The 22,791-nt window shown below is 43.8% G+C and overlaps 1 protein-coding gene and 1 long non-coding RNA gene across 3 annotated transcripts in view; one reads left to right on the top strand and one right to left on the bottom strand.

Moving 5' to 3' along the window:
* The window catches only part of LOC127526161 (uncharacterized), a 268,028-nt gene that overhangs the window by 94,412 nt on the left and 150,825 nt on the right, over window positions 1–22,791 (top strand). The gene's annotated exons all lie outside the window — the stretch shown is intronic.
* The window catches only part of LOC114667787 (uncharacterized), a 39,635-nt gene continuing 19,910 nt past the window's right edge, over window positions 3,067–22,791 (bottom strand). The window contains exons 4-11 of one of the 2 annotated variants that reach the window (XM_051920719.1): window positions 20,740–20,817; window positions 16,080–16,160; window positions 15,889–15,990; window positions 9,825–9,932; window positions 7,979–8,050; window positions 7,740–7,853; window positions 6,598–6,682; window positions 3,067–3,900 (exon numbers count right to left, since the gene is read on the bottom strand). In XM_051920719.1, the coding sequence (XP_051776679.1) occupies window positions 3,855–3,900; window positions 6,598–6,682; window positions 7,740–7,853; window positions 7,979–8,050; window positions 9,825–9,932; window positions 15,889–15,990; window positions 16,080–16,160; window positions 20,740–20,817 (686 nt within the window). In that variant the 3' untranslated portion in view covers window positions 3,067–3,854. The remainder of the gene's footprint in view (window positions 3,901–6,597; window positions 6,683–7,739; window positions 7,854–7,978; window positions 8,051–9,824; window positions 9,933–15,888; window positions 15,991–16,079; window positions 16,161–20,739; window positions 20,818–22,791) is intronic. The other variant, XM_051920718.1, reaches the window with a different exon arrangement.

Raw genomic sequence — 22,791 nt, 5'->3', positions numbered from 1 at the left:
GTATGCAAAGGTTGGGCTGCTCCAGCCACAAAAGCAATTTCACAAATTTTGCAAGAAGTGACCCAGGGATGGGAATTAAAACATCATTGGCACAGAAACATTGATGCAGTGAACCAACGCTGAATGCAAGGCACATCTCTGCCAACACTTAAACCGGTCCAAGTTAGAATTTGTATTCAACCCAAATTTGCCCAAGGGGCAAGCTTCACCCAGACTGTGATCCAAGTTAGAATTCGTATTCAACCCAAATTCGCCCAAGGGGCAAGCATGATCTGAAGTTGTGAGCCGTTCTTCAAAGTTAAACTCCTCCTTTATGTGAGATTTTCTTTATTGAGTCTCCAAAGTATGCCAATGATAGTTGCCAGTTTTCAAGGTCAACACCGTGAAACAAGTACACTGTACTTTTGTTGTAACTCAGTTTTGATTTCCGGCCAACTCACTTGGCACAGACATGGGCAAATTTGTTGGTCGGCTCATTGAAAATGTGCCATACATCTGTCCCATGCTTACCTGCATGCCTTTGAGGGGTCATCAAGTAAAGAAAAGCATGAAAAGAGATCAAGTGCTGCTTATTCTACAATGATCTTCTAAAATGGCCTGGACACATTTGTTGGGACCCAGGAGAAGATCTTCTTATATAACACACTATCATGGCTGTCCTTTTGTCTGTCCAGGATTTTAAATCACCTGTAGCTCGCAAACCGTTTGACTGAGTGGCCTGAAATTTGGTACACATAAACTATGTGATGATTGACCTCCAAGGTTATTCCTCTTTTTATTTTATTGTAGAATCAAATCTCGGTAGCAGCCAACAGGGCAGCATTGTGGCGCATGTGTACGGGCGCTATTCTCATCCCTACCACCTTCTCCATCACTTCCTCTACCTCTTTGTATCTTAAATCATTCTTAAGGCAGATTGAAGACTTAAGTGCCAGCTTAAGTGAAAAATTAAAGAAAATGTACCAAGTAATTGCGTAATTGTGTGAATTTCCCATCGGGATTAATAAAGTATCTATCTATCTATCTATCTATCACAAACACTGACTTAATCAGTTTTAATGCAAAAGATGCAGATGAAAGAAGAGAAGAAGCAGGCCACTTGGGTGGAGAAAGGAAGAGCTGCTCAGGAAGCAGCAAGCGCATCAACCTCTGAGCAAACTAATGCTAAATGTATAGAGAAAGAGGGTGAAAACTAGGAATGCTCGAGTCAAGTGTATTCACTGAATGTTATCATGCAGTGTGCCGTTACTGGTCATAAATAACTGGCGTAAGAGCCATTTGTTAGTTAGTTAGGTTAGGTTAGGTTAAAATGTATGCCTATATATTAGGGCATTGTCAATGGGAGGTTCTATTATAACCTCCACAAGCTAAATGGAATGGAATACTCTAATATTTCATGCCATTCTGACTACAGACCAGTTTCAGTTTATGATCTGCCTTGCATTTGGTAACGCAAACCGTTTCAAACCACAAGTATAGAATGTGCTGAATGTACTAAGTGACACTGATATAAATAACACCACCTTAAAGTATAGAAAGTAACTGAAGTTTAACACGAGAAGGCGAAGACTGTAATGAAACAGATAAGAAACTCTTTCTCTTTCTGGACTTTTATTCTGCGTGTGTAATCCATTTTTTTGATTTGTTCCTGTTTAAATTTTCACGAAAACCTTTTTGTTATTGGACTGCAAGATCTCTTTTCTTACGCGTTTGGACTCACGCAGGGCCCTACTTTGCCAACTCAGTAGCAGCTCAATTTTGGGAACCTGGAAAAGACGCAAGCTACGGTTGGGATTTGAGTGATTATTCAGACTTGGCAGTTTTCTTGAATTTGTATCACACGCCGTCTCCAATTGTGCAATCGGTCATTCAGCCCATTTAAGTTTAAGTCTTCCCTCTGCTGTTTTGGCATCATCAGGTGTCCCACACTGAAAGTGGACCAGAGAAAGCAAAGCAGAGAGTTGTCTGAGGGGAACAGAAAGAAAAGGATAGACAAGGATGTGAAAGGCAAAGGCTAGAAGACCACCTTCAAAGTAGCTTGCTGTTGAAAATATTGTTAAGAAGTTGAAGGTCCAGGTGACTGTACCCAACCTCCCTGGACGCGGCCACAAGAGGAAAATCAACCTAAGAATGGGTAGAAGGATAGCGAGAATGGCAGACAAAAAGCCAGAGAGACACAAGCTGAACTCCCAGGTCGAGGTCCATCAGTGTCTGACCGTACCATCTGTTACTTTTTAAAGTGACAGTGGGCTCAATGGAAGAAGACCCAGGAGGACTCCACATAGAAAAAGCCAGACTGTAATTGGCTAAAATGCATACTGACAAGCCACAGTGCTTCTGGGAGAATGTCCTTTGGACAGAGGAGACCAAACTGGAGCTTATTAGCAAGTCACCTCAGCTCTGTGTCCACAGACGAATAGATGAAGCAATCAAAGAAAAGAACACCAGACCTGCTGTGGAACATGGAGGAGGCGCACTTATGTTTTGGGGCTGCTTTGCTGTGTCTGGCATGGGGGGCCTGGAAGTCTGTGCCAGGGAACAATGAAATCTCAAGAATGTCAAGACATTCTGGAGTATAACATGCTGCCCGGTGTCATAAAACTCCGTCTTAGTCGCAGGTCATCCTACAACAGGATAAGGAGCCAAAACACACAGCTAAAAGCACCCAAGAACAGCAAAGAACAAAACATCGCACTATTCTGAGGTGGTCTTCTATGAGCCCTGGTTTGAATCCAATCAACCATCTATGGAAAGAAGTGAAACATGCAGGCAGGAGAAGAGAAGACCCTTTAAGCCTGACAGAGCTGGAGCAGTTTGCTCAGGACAAGTGGGCCAAGCGACTTGTGAACGGCGCAGACATCTCATGGAGAGCTCTGGGAATGGCTTGTGTGCAGTGACTGCAAACTGTAAAAGTTGTACTACCAAATAGGTGAAGGCAGGGCCGTCTTAATGACATTATACAGTAGGCCCCCATGGCAAAGCAGTACACTGGGGCCCCTACCTACACAACCACTCAGCAAGTCACAACATACATAGATTATCATGGGGACCCAATGCTCGTGGGGACCCCGGGCAACTGCCCAGCGTGCCCATGCGTTAAGATGGCCCTGGGTGAAGGGTCCCATCATTTGTGTCCATGCCATTTTCATTTGTGGTATTATTTGAAACATTCTTTTGAATCAAAACTTGAAGTCAAAGTCTGATTTTTGTTAAATATGGAGTAAACAATGATTGCTGCCAATGACTTTGGTCAGTTTCAAGTTATTTCAGAGACAATTGTGGGGTCGTCTTTTTTCGCAGAGGGGTACCAACACATTTTGCCCACATCCCTTTTCCTGAACATCCTGCAGTAGTACATTTTGGTAAAATCCACCCCAAGTTCTTTGTTCCCACCATTTTATATGACATGGCAAAGGTGAATGCTGCAATAAAAAAATATGTGGAAGCTTGAGTAATAAAGAGAGAACCTCATCACTGCAACATCTAGTCTGCTCCAAGTCATCTCTTGTGCTTCGCTTTTGCTGACACGACAACACAGATGAAGACAAAATTGATGGAAGATGCAAACCTCCAGTGCCCTCACTTCTCTTCCTTCCTGCCTTCAGCCCAGGTCCTGCACATCTTGGTCATCAGTATAAGATCATGGCTTAAAAGGAAAGGGAGAGCTGGACACAAACTTCATGAGGGGGGCAGAGTGTGGGCTTCCATAGAAAACCAGGACCCCCTGCTGTACACCAGGGCCCTAATGTTTGTACCCAGCCTCTGGAATGCTTTCTGGGCATCTTCTTTAGCATTCATTTTTTGGTGACATTGGGGATTCCAAATTGACACGGTGTATGTCTTGCTGTCCTTCTTCACAGAAAGCCGGAAACAAATTCTGGCAACTTTTCAAAGAATATGCTGTAAAAAACGAAAAAAAGGAAAGGTTTATAAAACTAACATTTGCATGCAATTTACCCTTTATAAATCACAATCGTCTTGTAAATGTGCACACAATAATGTGCCACGTGCTCAGCCCGGCTGCCACCCTGATAAACAACTCTCTGTGGATTATGCTAATCAACCTCATACATATGCAACCACAATGCTGCAGCCCTTCATTGGCTGGTGGAACAGACTCCGCCCACCTGCTGCATCCAGACACCTGCCACCCGCTCTTGAGCCGACTTACTGAATGGTGTGCACCGCGACTAAACACCAAGTGCACATGCACTGCATCATAGTGGCACTCCTCTGTGCTCTGAGGGTCAAGGAAAAGCACCCACTATCACCTGACACATGTAATGACAGATAAGTAAGGACACTATGCCACACCTGTTCTGTAGCTCTTCATATTGAGCTTGGACATAATACGTTGCCTTTCTGCAACCATTAGACTAACTTTTGAACCTGAATGCCTGATGCCCTGGATGGACATAAAAGTGAGCAGAGAGAAGGACAAGGAAAAATTCACGAGATGAGGGGCCACCCTTTTGGATTAGAACTGAATGACTTCAGTTTAAAATAAACATCAGACCCCCAACTCCTTCCACCCTATCGTGGAGAGGGAATATAAAAAGACAAAGTGTCTTAATGGCCCAGAAACTTCAGACAAGGCTGTGGGGTACCATCTAGACCAGGGGTCCTCAATCACAGTCCTGAAGGGCCACAGTGGCTGCAGGTTTTTGCTCCAACCCAACTGCTTAATAAGAAGCCCTTATTGCTCAAGTAACACTTCTGCTTCACTTTAGTCGTCTCGTTCGTTAAGATTTTGAACCCTTATTGCTTATTTTAGTCTTAAACAGCTGTATTCTCGGTTTTTAATTGCTCCTAATTAGCAATAACAGGCAAATAACAAAAGAGACCAGCTTCTCTCCATTTAGCTTTGTTCCATTTACACCTGTGTGTGTTTATCATGCACTATTGGGTTTAATTAAATACTAGGAAGGAAAGTGAAGAGAAAAAAGTGAAGGACTGAGAATTACTCCTCCATTTTAGCCTTCAAATCATTTGGATGATATCCTTAGAAAGGGGAAGAAAATCTAGGATATGAGAATGACCTGACATAGCAGAGTTAAAGCACTAACAAGCCATGAAATGAAATTATTGGCAAGAATTGCTTTCTAATTAAGCAACCAGGTTAGAACAAAAACCTGCAGCCACTGCGGCCCTCCAGGACTGTGATTGAGGACCCCTGATCTAGACCAGTGGTCTCCAACTCTGGTCCTGGAGGGCCGCAGTGGCTGCAAGTTTTCATTCTAACCCTTTTCTTAATTGGTGACCTGTTATGGCTGCTAATGAACTCCTTTCCCTTTCATTTTAATTGACTTTTTTTTCAAAGATTTGTTCCCCTGAATTTCTTCATCGTTCCTCTAAATTGCTTCATTGCTTTCCTTAAACAGAAATGAAATGTGAAGTGAGTGAGCCAACAGAAGACCAACTAAGTCAGGGCCTTCAACTCCAACCAATTTCACTCCAATCAGTTGCTTAATTAGGCGCCGAGTCTTGCTGTTAATTAAAAGGGTTCTTTAATTCCATGGCTTGTTGCTGTTCTCATTGTACAATAGCAGACATTTCTGAAATTGTTGATTTTCTCTTTTCTAAGATTACTGATAAAATGTTATGGGGGTCCTGAGCAGATTAGTATTGCTGAGACCTTCACCTTACTTTATTTTCAGACTAGGGGGCTTTGCCCCCTGCTCGCTTCACTCGCCAACCCTCTTGGCCTGTGCTTCGCTCCACCCACTTCATGTCTCTGCCCCAAACAACAAATCTTTTAATTCTCGCGGATACACCTCTTCATTGGGAAGAGACACTATTTTTCCCAGATGGCAACACGAATTAGACGATCTACAAGTCTCTGACTTAAACTTTAAAACTAAACAATATATTCAATCTCTTTTTGCTATTCTGTTATTCCACCGAGTAATAATTTCCATTTGTTAGCGCTAATGCGATCTTTACTATCATTTTTTTGAGACTTTTGAATTTTCGTACTTTCATTATCTCTAACATGCTCTGCATGTGTATCGCGCCAACGTTTTTGAATTCTTTACGGCATTCTACTTTGTCATCTACTCTGTCTTTTATTTCCAGCCCTGGCGTGGTTAAATCTCTTGGCACAAAGTCTCGTCTCGCAGTACATGAAAGTATCTCTCCGGAAAAAGTCACGTGTTGTCCCAGGCTAAAAAGTCTCATCTCATCCCAGGATTTTTTTATCATAACAGAGAGATATTGTATGATCAACACAGTTTCCTGGTCATGATTTGGCTCATTTTGTATCTCATTATTGTTTGGCAGCTAATTAACAAATAAGGGGTCTGAGTCATCAAGAGCAAGTCAAATAAAATAAATGAAAAGATGTTAATTAGCAGCAAAAACAGGTCACTTATTAAGAAGATGGTTAGAAAGAAAACCTGCAGCCACTGCGGCCCTCCAGGACCAGAGTTTGAGACCACTGTTCTAGACATTCTCCATTCTGCCCAGCACTCCTCATCATAGTGCTACTTGCTGGTGTTCCCATCAACTTATTAAGCACTCACTAGGCCGATGTGTTCGGCTTTTAAAATTTGTAACAGTGCAGGGAATGGGGAACGTCAGAAATGTAAAGGAACTTACTGGCCACAGGTCACCCAGACACATAGGCATCCTAGACTACCGGCGATGGAGATACCCAGGATCCAGGGATTTGCTTTGTTCAATTCTGTGGAAAAACAGGGAACTACGTGAACACAGCAGTTAAAAGTAAGAGACATTTTATTCTTTTCAAGGAATGTCCTTCCTCACTAAAGATCTTTCCACGTCTCAAAATGTAGTTTTGATTATTGAGGAAAATTCTTAAGGAAACCTGCAGGGTTCCAATATAAGGACCTCATGTCAAGATGGAATGACAGTCCAAGATCCACACAGATCAGCTGTCTATCCATTCATTTTCAAACCTGCTCAGTCCTGATTACCCAGCCGTCTGTCCATTTCCTGAGCCAGGCTGCAGGATGTTGGTGCCAATCCTGGCCACATTGGGTGCAAGGCCAACTAGAGACTGAACAGCAGTCCCAGCATGCACCTGCACTCATTCAAAGGGAAGCCATTGGGGAGGACAATTAACTTGAAGGAATCCTCGAGCCACAAAAGGATATTTCCTTATATGTTACTTACCCCATAGCAATGGCAGGGAAAATAAATTTAATCTCATGGCTTTATGGAAATCAGAGAGTGACAAACAATAGGCGTCTATGGAGGCCAGAGCTGGATAACAGCAAACAACATCATAACATCCATCAATAAATCTCATGCTACTCATGTCACATAATCTATGTATCAGATCACCCAAGTCACCGGCACACTGTGCAAAACACCAGAGATTTATTGCTAAAATATTGTTATATAAATAATTGTGGAGAATATTAGTAGAGCACAAACAGAATGGCATGTTTCAACTGAGGACCCGCCTCATTGGTCAGGAGGCATGTCTTCAATTCAAAAGTGTGACGTGCAGCTGATTGTTCTTCATTTGGTGCAGCAAATTTCACTGTGAGCACTGCTACAGACGTGTTTCATATGAAATCTTATACACGTAATTGGTCAAATATTTGGACACATCCGAACATTTCTGGGTGCATCCAGGTTTTTGGTTGGCAGTATGACTGGCATGTACCTTCCCTCCCATTGAAGAATTTCTTCAAAAATAAATATTGTTTGAGGTTCCACCACCCCCCACCCTCCATTCCAGCAAGTTCTAGTCATGAGAATTTTCCCCCTACTTCTAGCCCATCGCTGGCTCAGACTCAGAGGAGGTGGTGGCTCCTTGATATCTTCAACCTTCCCAAAAGGTGAGTTTCCTTTACTGTCAGAATCTGAGTCTTGCAAGTTAGCACCTGCAGGGGGTAAAAGGGAGGTTTAATACACCTGCGTAAGAGGGACACACTGCAGTAAAGCAAATAAAACAAGGAGAACAATGGAAGGCCAGCTGTCAGTGCAGAAGACCAGTGCCAGCACACACTTGGAATGGAACCTCCAAAGGGTAATCCTGGTCTGGCTTTCTTCTCAACGACACTGGGCTGCTCTTCTTTTTCTGATGATTAAAAGGGAGAAACAAAAAAAAAATCAATCAAATAATAAGGCCTCTTCACTGAAAAGAAACTGTGACAAAAACAAAGACTTGTAAGAGCTAAAAAGAGTTATGGATGGGAAGGACAGAAAAGAAAACACAAGTGTCCACACGTGGCACCATGTCAAAAAGGTCCTAGCATTACAGACAGCAGACAAATCCAGAGAGGCTCCAGGAGAGCCACAGTGTAAGTGGATGTTTTCTACCTATTCCCTCCATCCATCCATCCATCCATCCATCCATCATTCCAGTTCAGGGTCATCGGGAGCCTGTGCTTATTCTGGCAGCAATTAACACATATAGGGAGCCATCACTGGCTGTGGTGCCAGTCAGCCTACTGTCCTGGGTAAGCACACTCATGATTGTCATGTCTCTCACCCCAAATATTTACACCCCTCGCCTCACCTTTTGACGCTGATTGTTCATTTGATTACATTTAGTTTTGGCAGATTAATGTGTGGCCTTCGAAATGCCAATGCACTTGGGAGAACCTGATAAATGAAATGCAATACGTCTTGCTTTGCTGATAGATAGATAGATAAAAGGCATTATATAAATGATAGATACATTTATAGAGAGAGAGAGAGATATAAAAGGCACTATATAACATAGATAGATAGATAGATAGATAGATAGATAGATAGATAGATAGATAGATAGATAGATAGATAGATAGATAGATAGATAGATAGATAGATAGATAGATAGATAGATAGTGTGACAGATTAGGGCACTGTCGACCCCTTGAACCCTCAGACCACACATCAGACACCTGATAAAAGTCCAGAATGACTTTATTAATAATAATAATAATAATGTGCAGAAAGCACCCTCCACTCCACAATACTCAAATAAACAATACAAATACACAATCCTCCACTCTCCCAGATGCTTAGCCACCCTGTCTCCCAACTCAGCTCATCGTCTGGGATTTCCCATAGTCCTTTTATATTCCCTGACCCGGAAGTGTTTCCGAACCCTCAGTCCATGTGACTTCTTAGCACTTCCGGGTCAGATTAAAACTCTTCTTTTTCATCCCGGAAGCACGTCATTCCTTCTGTCCATGTGACTGGGACATACTTCCAGGGTGTAGGGAAAATAGTCACTGCTCCTCCCTGCAGCACCTTCTAGCGGCCCCCGTGGTATCCAGCAGGGTTGTAAAGGAAAACTCCAATGTCCATAATTCCCTGCTGGCATCTGGGGCACCTCCATGCTGCAGGGAGGGCTCCACCTGGCGGCCTGGGGGTATTGGCCAGGATGATAGATAGATAGATAGATAGATAGATAGATAGATAGATAGATAGATAGATAGATAGATAGATAGATAGATAGACTCTTTAAATAAATACATAAATACACACTCACACACACACTATGGTCTGAACCCTCACCAGAATGACTAAAAAGGAAGAAAATGTAAAAAGAAAGACAAGAAATCTTCTGACTTAGCAGTCGCAGTCCCCGTGAGGTGCTATACTGGTGTATGGCTGTTGGTATAATGGACCCCCGTAGTGTTTCTTGACACACACTCACAGTGTTGTTGTGTCAGAGAGAAGATGTGCAGCAATGTTCATAATGGCACTCAGTTTTGTCCCTCTCTACTATCTTCAGGGGGTCCAGGGTCTTGCTTTGCTCTTAGATAGATTTTCTTTTGTTTCTTTTTACAGACATCCATCCATCAACAAACCATCTCACTCAAGTTTAGGGTCCTACACATAAAAGAGGAATATAAGCTGACCCTTACGGTGCACTCTGGTGTCCTTGCTGCCCCTCTTGGGGAGTGGGCTGACTTTTATCGGCTGAAGAGAGATCCTGTGTCTGCTTTCTGACTGTGACTGCTTGGAACCTGGCAAGACAAAGGAAAGAACGGTAAGCCTTAGTTACACCCGACGACCTAAAAGCCTACAAAGAGACGCCATCACTTTAAAAACACTCCGGGGCAGACAGGGATCCCACTTTTGCTTTCTTCCTAGTGAAGGTGGGTCTGGTCTATCTGTGCTGTCTGTGGAATAGCGGGTCCGCAGCTCAGAAAAAGGGGGCTGTTTTAATTAAATAATTAATTGGCCGTCTCGATCTCCGTGGGTGTTCGTGCTCAAGCAGCTGTGGAGCGGTTGGTGGAATAATTGGGGTGAGACGCTCCTACACACGAGAGGTCTGGGTCATTTACTTCATTAGCTTCCTGTGCAGTGAGCGAGACAAATAAAGAGGTGGCAGGTGAAAAGGGGGAAAAAGAGATTGAGATAAATGAAAGGAAAAACAAATGAAAGGAGGGAGAGAGAAGGCAGGAGCGACTCAGAGCTGGGGCGAGTGGACAAGACAAGTGTGAAGGCAGACAGACTGGAGGAAGTCCCTCGAGGGAGTGTGTGGCCAACACTCAGGGGATGATGGTCACTACAAGCTGGAGTGATGCAAGTGCTGCTTGGTTGGAGTGACTCGCTTGCTGGAGAGAGGCAGCGTGGCTTGTGACGGTGCGGGTTGGCCCAACGCTACCAGATCCCACCAGGGGCCTCTTGAACCCAGCACCGGGATGAGCTTGGCAGATGAGGACAAACACACACCAAGCAAGGGGATGGTGAAAAAGTGCTCGACTGCAATTCCACAAAACAAGGTGTCCAAAAAGTGCAGTGCTCAAAATGTCAATAAATAAATAATTCAATAAAATAAAGTGGATGTGGAGGTTTAAAATTCAATAAAGAAATCCATTAAAACGAGCTTAAAAACAGTGCAGGAAGCATGAGCCCTGGTGCCGTCTAAAAATGGATGTCTCCTTAGCTTAACCCTAATGGCACCTTACAGCCGCGGAGACGCCAATCCGGCAGTTCAGCCCACCTTCAACGCCACTCCTAGACTCGGCCCCCTGTAACCATCTCAGGCTGCCAGGAGGGCACCAACCCTGAACCTCCAACTCCCACTAACAGACTCGTGCCCCTGTGGTCCATGGCACCACCCGCAGGACTCCTCTCTCAGCCCCTCACTCCACTCTCTCCAGCGAGTCGCTACAATTGAGTGGCGCTTTGCCCACTCCAGTCCCTGAGTGCCATTCGCACGCTCCCTCAAGGGACTTCCTCCCGGCTGTCTGCCCTCTCTCTCCATTCTTAAACCTCCTCTATCTTCATTACGAATCTCTCACATCTCTAACTGATTGGCCTTTTTTGAGCTTTTGATTCTTCCTCCATTTCTCATGCCGGCTCGTTCTTCTAAGGCTCTGTGGGCGCAGTGTCTCAATCACGCACGGCAGGAAGCTGATGAAGCGATTGCAACAGACCACACCCTCACGTGCAGGTGCATCTCGCCCCAATTACTCCACCAACTCCCCAAAGCTGCGTGAGCGTGGACCCCTGGAGAATGAGCCGGCCAATGCATTTATTTTTTAAAAATTGTCACTTTTTCTGAGCCGTGGACCCGCTATACCACACGACTGCAAGAGAATGTAAGGCTCGGTGATAAGGCATCATGGAGGGGAGCCATGGTCCTCAGGGAGATGGAGGCTCACCGTAGTGCCCTGCAATAGCCAAACAACGCTGCAGGGGTCCGAACCTAGGAGCCGGCACAGAAGGTGGGCTGATCTCCCGATGAGGTCTTTCCTTGGATGCAAGGAGACGATTGGGGTTAAGCTGATTAGCTGGCTGTTTTGAGGTGTTACACCGGGGCCTGACTTTTCTATTCTATTCCAAAACTATATTTTTAAAACTCATTTTAAAGGATTCTTTATTAATCGTTTTTAATCTTCACATGGAAGGGATTACTAGGGGGTTCTGCCCCCTGTGCTAGCTTTGCTTGCCAACCCCCAGGCGGGCACTACATGCTAGCCACTCCGTGGCTCTAAAGCTTGCGTATGAGGATGTGGATGTCCAATTTAAACAGATTGTTATTTTCATGGGAATTGTTACATATGCATAATAGAACTAACTATTTGACAATACAGCGAGAAATTAACCATAGTAAAAAACAGTAAAACGTAAAAAATTGAAAGAAAATTATGTTTCATGTTGTGTTATACGTTTTCGTTCTGTTTGGTTTTGAAATGAACACGCAAATACTTTTTAAACTTATACTTTTACTGTAACACTTCAGCAAAAACAATCCATCCATCCATTTTCCAACCCGCTGAATCCGAACACAGGGTCACGGGGGTCTGCTGGAGCCAATCCCAGCCAACACAGGGCACAAGGCAGGAACCAATCCTTGGGTGCTAACCCACCGCAGGACACACACAAACACACCCACCACACACTAGGGCCAATTTAGAATCGCCAATCCACCTAACCAGCATGTCTTTGGACTGTGGGAGGAAACCGGAGCGCCCGGAGGAAACCCACGCAGACACGGGGAGAACATGCAAACTCCACGCAGGGAGGACCCGGGAAGCGAACCCAGGTCCCCAGGTCTCCCAACTGCGAGGCAGTGGTGCTACCCACTGCACCACCGTGCACCCCAGCAAAAACAATATTTGGAATTAACTTTTTGTCAATATCGCACTGAAGTTTGATTCTGTGTTTGGACTTTCATCGTGACAACACAACGTATAACTGCCCGTGAGTGAGTTTCGTTTTTTTCTCTCTAATAAATAAACTGAATGTTTGTCCCTGTGATTTGTTAATTGTCTTTACAAAAGCTATTCGAACAGGAAACTGTAAACGTTTTAATACGAATGGCATATCAAGATCTCCTTTGGTGTCTCGTGTTAGATGAACTACATTACCTTTCTTGTCGCCTGTTAAAATTTTACATGTCAGAATTGTTCGACCAATTTTGAATACAGCTAATCTCGTCCTATTGCATAGCCCATCTTTCAGACATCAATTACACAATTACATTACGATACATTCTTCTTTCTACAGTAATTCATGCGGAGGAAGACCGGATGGTGTTAATGGTTGTAGATATTCTTCGTGATATTATAAGTTGTTTTCATCTTCTGCACCATCACCACCAACTGTTTCAGCGTAGTCTATTGATACGCATTTAAACAATTTGCCGTGTAACTGATCGACAATTTCCGCGTTAATTCGTTTGACTTCATCGTTTCTCGGTGCTAGGATTGTCCGTGTAATCTTTTCTTCTGTTGATAACCCTTCGGGATGAAATTCTTCAATAAGATTTGGACATAACAAGTCTTATTTTATTGGGAACTTAAAGCGAGGAAAACGTAAAAATGTATAAGAGCTGAGAGTGCAGGAACTGTGTCTGACAAAAGCATTCATTCACACAAATGAGAGGTGAGAGGACCGCGGGCATAGTCCGTTAACCGGAAATGGTGGAGAGGAGGGTGGGACTTGAAAAAAATCTCTTGGTAATAGTCTCATCTCATCTCAAGATTTTCTTTTATAATAGAGAGATTTATTTAATGACTTTTGGAACACTGCACTGTCGGGACCCTTTGATTTTGATTTGCTTTTAATAAAAGCACTTGGCACCTTTATGCGCCTACCCCTTGCTTTGTGTTGTGCCCTCATCTGCCGGGTCATTCGGTTACGTTATCGATGATGTCAGGTTCAAGAGGCTCCCAAAACAAAGTGGGAGGGTGGAGCCGACCCGCACAGTCACACCAACCACGACTGCAATCTTCATTGTTGCTTTATGAGTTCTTTACTTGTTGCACACTCAGGAGATGAAATCCATTCAGATCATTCATTCATCACTTACTACAAAGCAGAACTGTGGGAAGCCATCAATCTGGTGTTGTACCCAGGGCCATCTTAACAGCATCATAGGCCCCCGGGCAAAGTAGAACACTGGGGCCCCTATTTTGATAGCAAAACAGAAACATACACAGGCATCAGAAAAAATGTGGGCCCCTATGCTCAGTGGGCCCTGCCCAGCATGGCCATGCATTAAGACGACCCTGGTTGTACCCCCTTGCCACTCACAAAGTGCAGAAATGGGCGCAGGTCTCAAAAACCAAATGCCAGACCTGTGCCCATATTTATCAGCCATCTTGGAATTACTCCTAGGAATTGCACTAAAAGTCAGACTTTTGAGAATCCAAAGTAGGACAGGGGAAGTCGTTATGAAGCGTCCTACACACCACTCCCAGTGAGGATTAGGAGTTCACGTTTGAGAATGAATGACGTCACAGTTTTATGGCACCCTAAGCTGCAAAATGACAAAATTTTTGTAGTTTCCTTGGAAGTCATGATGGCATTTTGTGGTTTTCTGATACTAACGCTAAGGCTTCTCCACAAAAGGTAATAATGATAATAATAATAACTACAGTAGTAGGAGAAGAAGGAGGTGGTGGAAAGGTAGAACATTGCACTAAGATGCACAAAATAGTTGCCACTTGACAACAAGAAGAAGAATACGGATTGCAGCCATGACCACTGTGTATTGGTCCTGTGATATCGCTCACAATTCATATATGTGCCCTCATCCACATATGGCCTGTCGACCGATATGTGCGTACAGCTGGACACACCAACAACTCCAGAAAAACCAGCGATTTGCATGAATGCAGCTTGCTTTAACATCACCTCACATAGGGGGGGTAGGCAGATGTAGGAATCCAGGCATTATTACCTCACGCATTGTAAGGGCGCAAAATTTCGAAAAATGATTGGTGATGTCATACCCGAATCGTTGCTATTGCAGAGCGTAACGTTACCAATTGTTTAATTTTGTCTGATGTACAAAATCTTTTACGGATATTATTCCACTGACAGACTGAGGAGATCAGATCGTTCCTCCCCCACACTATGCGACTCTTCAATTTCTCCAGGGGGGGTAAACGTTAACATTATTCAAAGTTATTGTCTGTCTGTATACCTGCATTGTTATCACTCTTTAATTTAATATTTAATATCTATCTATCTATCTATCTATTCCGTATCTATCAAATCAAATCAATATTGTTTCATTTAAAGTTTCCAAAACTTGACTGCGTGTCTTTCACTCCCTGAGTGCCACCTTCTGGCAGCTCCTAGTAAGCTAGAACAGCTCACAAGCTCTCCTACATCCTGGTGAAGTTAAGTAGTAGTTTACTAAATTAGGAAAACTGATCAAATACTATCACAATTTGTGTCACTCAGCTTTTTGAGTCAGGACCGTTTTTCTACTCTGAGATGCTTGATAAATTACGGGCACAGATACCTAATCCACAGGTCTGCACATCAAATTGTCAGCCTGGCCCCAAACTCAAGAAGCAGGCTTATGGCCTGCACAGGCCCAAAAATGGATCTTAGGCTTTTAAAGTCACAGAATGGTCAATGCTCATGAAACCGAGGGGAGGGGAAAACTGTAAAAAGCAATGGACAAAACAAAGTTTCTGAAGTTTATTATTTTTTTTTATTAAAAATTCAAAAGGAATCAAAAAAGGGGGCCTAGCAAGAAAAGATAAAAAAAAAAAAAGTTTAGTCTTTAGCTAATAAATCCAACACAGAAGCAGGAGTTAATGTGCCTGATGGTGGTGGGCAAAATGATTTGTGTGTTAATGCAGGAGTCTGTCCCAACTAGCATTGGGCAGAAGGCAGGAACAAACCCCTGGACAGGGTGGGGTGCCAGTACATCACAGGGCAAACACACAGACACCAAACACACACACATTTAGTGTCTCCGATTGACCTAACATGCACATCTTTGGTCAATGGGAGGAAACTGGAACTCCTGGAGGAAATCCACGGAGACACGGGGAAAACATGCAAACTCCACGCAGGGAGGACCTGGGACACAACCTGCAATGGCCCCCTTACTGCAAGGTAGCAAAGCAAACTTTGTGCCCTACAAAAAAGATAATGGTGCTTCATGACCGGTGAAATCCATTCATTCATCCATTCATTCAGTGAGTAGTAAAGGCTACACGTTACTGTGATCCCAGATTTGCTTCCAGGTCCTCCTGGATGACAGACTCTCAGTTACGCGCTTGGTGGTTTTTCTTATCTCTGGTGCTGGGGTTTGTTGTGTGAAATCTAAAAAAAAATGGACAAAATATTGAACATATCCTCAAGAAGACAGCGTCCACACTCCTTGTACTTCATTCATAAAAGCCCATACTCACCTAAAAGAGGTCCCACTTTTGAGAACGAGTGTGAGGGATTTGCTTTTAGATGCAGAACATCAGAATGCACTTCATCGCCTTCTATTAAAAGAAATGCCAACATTAATTATGAACCAAAAAAGACAAAATGTTTAAGTGGAGGAAAAATACACAGATGGGGTGGGGGGGAGTTGTGAGACCAAGATTCAATGAAGAAATCCATTTCAGGTGCAGCTTTCAGTATGGAACAGTGTGAAGACCCTGAAGTGTGCTGGTGTGTATCTCCAGCTCCAAGACGACGATGAAATGAAGATGTTGCTGTTAAAGTAACATAAGATTCTCAAACCTGCTCAATCCAGTTTAGGGTCATGTGACGGGGGCTGAAGTCTATGCCAACGGCACTGGACACATGCAGGGATAGTAATACAGAGGGCAACACAGAATCTTTATAAATAAAAGATTTATTTTCAAAAATGGCTCTGTTGAACAAAGAGCACAAAAGCACTGTAAAGGCAAGGTAATCCAAAACCAACAAGACAGAATTGCAAATCTAATCACACAGAGGTCAACAATCAAGAGAAATCACAAGAACAACTCACCAACTCCCAAACGCATTCAATGAACTGCAAGAGGCTCTGGGTGTCCTGACTCAGCAGGAAAACAGGTGAACTGATTTTGTGAGTAAACTTGGAAAATCGGGCAAAAGGCCAAACAAAAGAAAATAAACTGTAGCGACTGTAACTCAAATCAAGGTCAAATAACAGGTAATACAAGAAGAGAAAAGACACAATAGAGCAAAATTAATTAAGGATTTTATCTGCCAATCGGATAAGGATCCTAGTGAAAGGCTGACTTTGTATACTGGTTGTTGATTAAGTCAAGGTCACAACCCTGGAGACCCCACCCCCTAGAAATGAGGGACGTGACCCTGACAACGGTACACAATATGGCTTCTCTTAAAGAAAAAGGCTACAAAGCATCCGTTTTCAGCCTAAGTCATGACACTTGGGCTGCTCCTGCATTAACAGGGCTGAGGTTGATCTCTTGCAGTGATGGGCTGATGGCCCACAAATCACCAGGGACATAACACAGGCATAGGGAATAAAGTCAATAATTAACAAATGCATTAACAGAAATTTAAAACTCGAAAAGGATATAAAAAAAAATGTGAACCCTAGGCAGGGGAGGAACCCTGGCTGAAATACGACACTTTAGGACAGGGGTGGGCAACGTCAGTCCTGGGGAGGCTGCAGTGGCTGCAGGTTTTCGTTCCAACCCAATTGCTTAATTAGACATCGATCCTTGCCAGTCTCAGACCTTATTTCATTCTAGTGCTCGTTAGTCTGCCATGTTAGATTCTTATATTGTAGATTTTTTTCCTTTCTCAAGGATATCATCCAAATGATTTGAAGCCTAAAATGGATCCTTTTCAGTCTGTCACGTATTTCTATGAAGTGTTTTATTAAACCAAATAGTGTGTGATGAACACACACAGGTGTAAATGGAAACAAGTTAGATGGAGAACTGCTGACTCCTTTCTCATTCAAATGGTGAATGCAGCTGCTTAAGACTGAAAGAAGCAGTTAAGGGTGGGGAACCTTAACAAGCAAGACCACTAAAATGAAGCATCAAAATGTCACTTGAGCAGTAAAGTGCTTCATCAGCAATAATCCACTTCTCATTAAGAATCTGGGTTGGAACATAAATCGGCAGCCACTGTGGCTCTCCAGGACCAACACTGTCCACCCCTGCTTTAGAATGTAGGAAGAATACTGGAATAAGTGGAGGGAAACCATCACAAAGTGAGAATGGCCAGGCCCCATATGGACAATGACCAGGTGTGGGATCCATGAAGCAGCAACACTAACCACCTATTACTAAAGTGCACCCACAAAATAGTTCACTTAAAGACATCCACCCATTATCAAAGGGGATCCATCTAATTAAATGTCTCAGGGGCAGGAGCCTATCCTGATAGCATCTGGAGTTAACGAGGGGCCAACTCTGAATGGGATGGCAGTCTTTAGTTATGTGTTATGATACAGTGACTCTAAATGGTGAAAAGGGGGGGGGGGGGGGGGGGGGCAGACCATAACAAAGTACAAGACCCACACATAACCCTGACTGGAACGTCATGGGCTTGACAGCAGGCCTCACCCTAGGCAGCCTGGCCCCAAACTCAAAAGGCAGGCTTTGGAAAAAAGCCTCATTCTTTTAGACATTCAAAACACACCAAAATGCCCTTCAAGAGAGAGGCAACCTGTAAACCTCTGGCCTAAAAAGAAAGACAATTAAAAAGGAAAAACCGGACTGCCTAACAAGGCAAATCTAAGCAAAACAAATCCAATCTGTAATCCAGAAATCAGAAGCCAAGCACAAAGCAATAAATTCATGAATCAGAACATCCAAATAGGATTTACAAAATGCTCCTGAATCCACCCTTAGGGTGACCCGCCTCTTGAGGCTCTGCCCACAGAACACAGTCAAGGAATATACAGTCAAAGTAAAAAGTATGTGAACCCCTAGGAATTCTCTATATTTATGTCTAATTCCCATATAAAACATGGTCGTATCTTCATGTCAGTCACAATAATGAACAAACACAGTCTAAAGAGACACAGATTTCCAGAGAATTTTTGAAATCATTTTAAATCATTCAAACTGTGAAACTGAAAGTTGGAAAAATTAAGTGAACCCTAAGCTAATGACTTTTTATAAAGCTCATTGCAGTCAGAATCTCGCACACCTGGAGTCCATTTAATGAAATGAGTTCGGAGGTGCGGCAGCCTAGAATGACTTTGATCTAAAACACTAAAGATTGAGTCTGAGCACTGGTAATCCTCGAGCAAATGAAGGACAGATTAGACTTTGCCCGAGAACATTTTTAAAAGCCTGTCCAGTTTTGGAACAATTTTCTTTGGACAAAGGATACTAAGATCACTACGTACCAGAATGATGGACAGAGAAGAATATGGAGAAGAGAAGGAACTACTCAAGATCTGATGAACAGCACATCATCTGTGAAACATGGTGGAGGCCGTGTTATGGCCTGGTCATGCATGGCTGCCAGTGGAAGTCAGTCACTGGTGTTTATTGATGATGTGACTGCTGACCAGAAGTAGCAGGATGACTTCTGAAGTGTTCAGGGCGGCGGTACTGTCTGCTGAGATTCAGACAAATGCTGCAAAACTGACAGGATGACGCTTCACAGTACAGATGGACAAGAAGCCAAAACATACTGTGACAGCAAACCAAGGGCTTTACAAGGCAAAGAAGTGGAAGATTCTTCAATGGCCAAGTCAGTCAACTGACCTCAACCCAACTGGACATGCACTTCACTTGCTGAAGACAAAACTGATGGCAGAAAGTCCAACCTGAAGAGAGAGTCAGTAAAGGCCCGGCAAAGCAACAGTAAGACTTGGAGAAGGCCAGGGGATCAGACTTCAGGCAGTCAATGACTGGAAAGGATTATCAACCAAATATTGGAGATGATCATCATAGTCGTGATTATGTTAGTTTGTCCAAATACCTTTGAGCCCCTGAAAATGGGGGGGCCATGTATAAAAATGGCTGTCATTCCTAAACAGCTCCTATAATATTTTTGTTAAAGCTGAAAGTCTACACTTCAACCACATCTCGGTTAGTTTGTTTTAAATCCATTGTGGTGGCACACAGTGCCAAAATTATGACAGTTGCGTTTACTGCCCAAATACTTATGGACCTGACTGTTGTGGTGCCCGGCTGGCGTTCATGCCCGGCCGGGACGCCCAGGAGGAGTGGAGGAGGGCTTGTGCCTCCTTCAGGACACGAAGGGGGCGTCCTTCCTGGTGGCTTTGGGGACCACGGGTATGGAGCTTGGAAGCTCAACCCTGTAGGGGCCCGTGGTCACTGCCATGGGGCGCCCCAATGCCTTGGGAGTGTTGTACCTCAGTACTTCCGCCACACCGGGAAGTGCTGGGGGGAAGAGATGTGGAGACACCCGGTGGACTTCCGGTTTCACCACTGGGGCTTCCGCCACACAGGGGTGTGGATACAGGCTCTCAGGATGCAGCTGGAGCCCATCCGGGGTGAATAAAAGGGGCTGCCTCCCTCCAGTCAGAGCGAGAGTCGGGTGGAAGAGGACGAAGCTTGGTGGAGAGGAGTGGAGGCGGACCAAAGACTGAGAAAGGCATTGTGCGTGTGGCCAGGACTTAAGGGGTGATTGGTGCTGAGGCACTGGGTATGTGCACTGTATATACTGTGAATAAACATGTGTGTGGTAAAACTATCATGTCTGCCTGTTTGTGTCCGGGCTGTTCCCCACACTGTATGTGACTGAGCTGCACTCCAGTTCAGATGTGCCCACAAACCTAACCTGAGTGTGCAATGGAGGTGAGGGGAACACTGGAGAACCACAGAGAACATGCAGAACGGACACGGGGAGAACATGCAAAGTGCACACGGAGCCAGGAAGAGCCTGTGCACCTTGAGGGTACCACTACCATCTGCAGACTTTATTTTATTTAGCACCTTTTGGTATTCAAAGCATTTTATACAAAAGACACACCTTGGGTGTAACTGGCAGAAAAATCATTGAGACTGAAACAGTTTACTGCTGTATCAAAAAAAAAAGGAAATTGGATAAAAGCGCTGAAGACATTTAGTTTTAAAGCCACTTACTGTAATGGCCCACAATACGTACCTGGCGGCTTTTGAAGAGGAATGTTTACGTGGTACATCTCAGCCAGTAGCTTCCTGAGCTCGAGGTTGATATCATCATCTTAAAAAGAACACAGGTTTGTTAATCGACAGCAATAAGGACCTTACACTTACGGAGCAACTTCTTAGGACCCTCATACTAATAATGCTGGGTAGGACTTCCTTTTCCTCTCAGAGTAGCTTCAGTTCTTCACAGCATGGATTCCACAAGATGTTGGTAAACCTTCCTTTGAGGTTCTGGACAGTGCGGACATGACTTCAGGTTTGTCAACGGCACGTTCATGACGCCGCCATTCTACCGCAACCCAAAGGTGTTCTGCTGGACTGAGATCTGGTGACCTGGAAGGCACCTGAAGAACTCTGAGCTCCCTATCAGGTTCATGGAGCCAGTCTGCTTGGTGATATGGTGCACCATCATGTGGTAAGTAACCATTAGAAGATGGGGACTTCGTGGTACACGATCAACAAGAATACTCAGATAGGCCGTGGCATTAAAGGGGTGGTTGATTGGAACCCTGAATCACATTTTGACCGGACGCCCCAAAGCACTGGGAGAAGGTCAATACAGATGGAGGCACGACAAAGTTCTTAGGCTGCTAAATGGTGGGTCGAGGCCAACAAACAACAGGCAGCACCACCTGAGATAAAAAAGGCAAGGAGTTAAGGTCCGAAAAGTAAGGCCAGCAATCAACAACCCGCCCTCCATTTTGCATCAAGCGTCAGACTTAGGGCTGCCAACTCTCTTTCTCTAGAAATGAAGACATTTGGGTGGAAAAATGATGACTTTGGAGGATGCCTTTCCCTGTGATACGCCTTTATACTGTCTTATGGTTTTTTAAAATGATATAAACCTTTAGTAACCATTTATCACTATAATTATGATATGATGGCCACAATCACAGTCACTGGCAAACTAATAAGCCATCAAATATTGTGAATACGTCAAGCCTCTTAAATTAACAGACTTCATTCCTTCCATTCTTAATGGGATAGCTTAACTGTCGTAAACCTGCAAAAAAATGATACACATGGTAAATTCACTTCTAGTAAATTAAAAATAATTTTCAATTAAGTTTATTAGTATTTATCTACATTCTTTTACACTGGAGCTCTTTTTCTCAGTAAATCTGATATAATCTGATAAAACAAGGTGTCACACACGTGCAATTCCACGTGTAATTCCACGCCAGACCAGGGGGTGGCAGACTGCACTGACTCTCTCTCTCACTTCTCTGCAGACCAGTTACAGGAAATCCCGCCTGGCCCTGATGACATCACATCCGGTTCCGGACCCACCAATGATGTCACTTCCTCCACTCTCCCTTAAAGCCGCCATCTCTGAGCTATCGAATCAGTTGTGCTTTGGACTCTAACCTGTACACGTCTGTACATTAAAATTATCCATTTTGCAGCCAGAAACAATAACCAGAAGCAAACCTTTTTGTGGCTCTTTTTTTGTTTGTCGTTAACAAAGGATATTTGTTGTTCAAGTAGTCTGTGAACTTGCACTTTTGCTTTTTGGCATAATGGGTGTTCCTGTAAATGAAAGAATTATGAAAATATTATTAAACTAGCCATCCCCCGTGGCTTCGCCCTTATATTAGTGAAACAGGACAGTGACGAGGGTCCCGCCCAGCTCTCTACTCCTGACATCTCTCTTCCCACTCCCCTCGGCCCGCAGCCTCTGTCTCGGATTAGCGCGAATATATCACTCCTGCAAACAAACTATGATTCTTAGCGCAATGACAGAAGTCGCAAAATCAATCCTAATGTTCAAGCGAATTATAGAAAAAAAAGATCTAAATCCGTGAAGTAGTTCTCTCATTCGCTATCTAAGCTGGGTTAAGGTTACTCCCTGAGGAAGATGTGTGAGTGAGGAGGGCCCCGCAGCCTGATGAGTCCCTCTAGGATTCACGCAAATAAATCGGTACCGCAAGCAAATTATGATACTTAGCGCAATGAGAAAGTCGCAAAATCAACGGAATGTTCAAGCAAATTCTAGAAAAAAACCCAATCTAAATCCGTTAAGTAGTTC

This window comes from Erpetoichthys calabaricus, chromosome 17, assembly GCF_900747795.2.
Source record: "Erpetoichthys calabaricus chromosome 17, fErpCal1.3, whole genome shotgun sequence".
NCBI classification, from domain to species: Eukaryota; Metazoa; Chordata; class Cladistia; order Polypteriformes; family Polypteridae; genus Erpetoichthys; species Erpetoichthys calabaricus.
The sequence above is the reverse complement of the archived record's forward strand: the minus strand, read 5'-3'. Positions and strand labels throughout refer to the sequence as shown.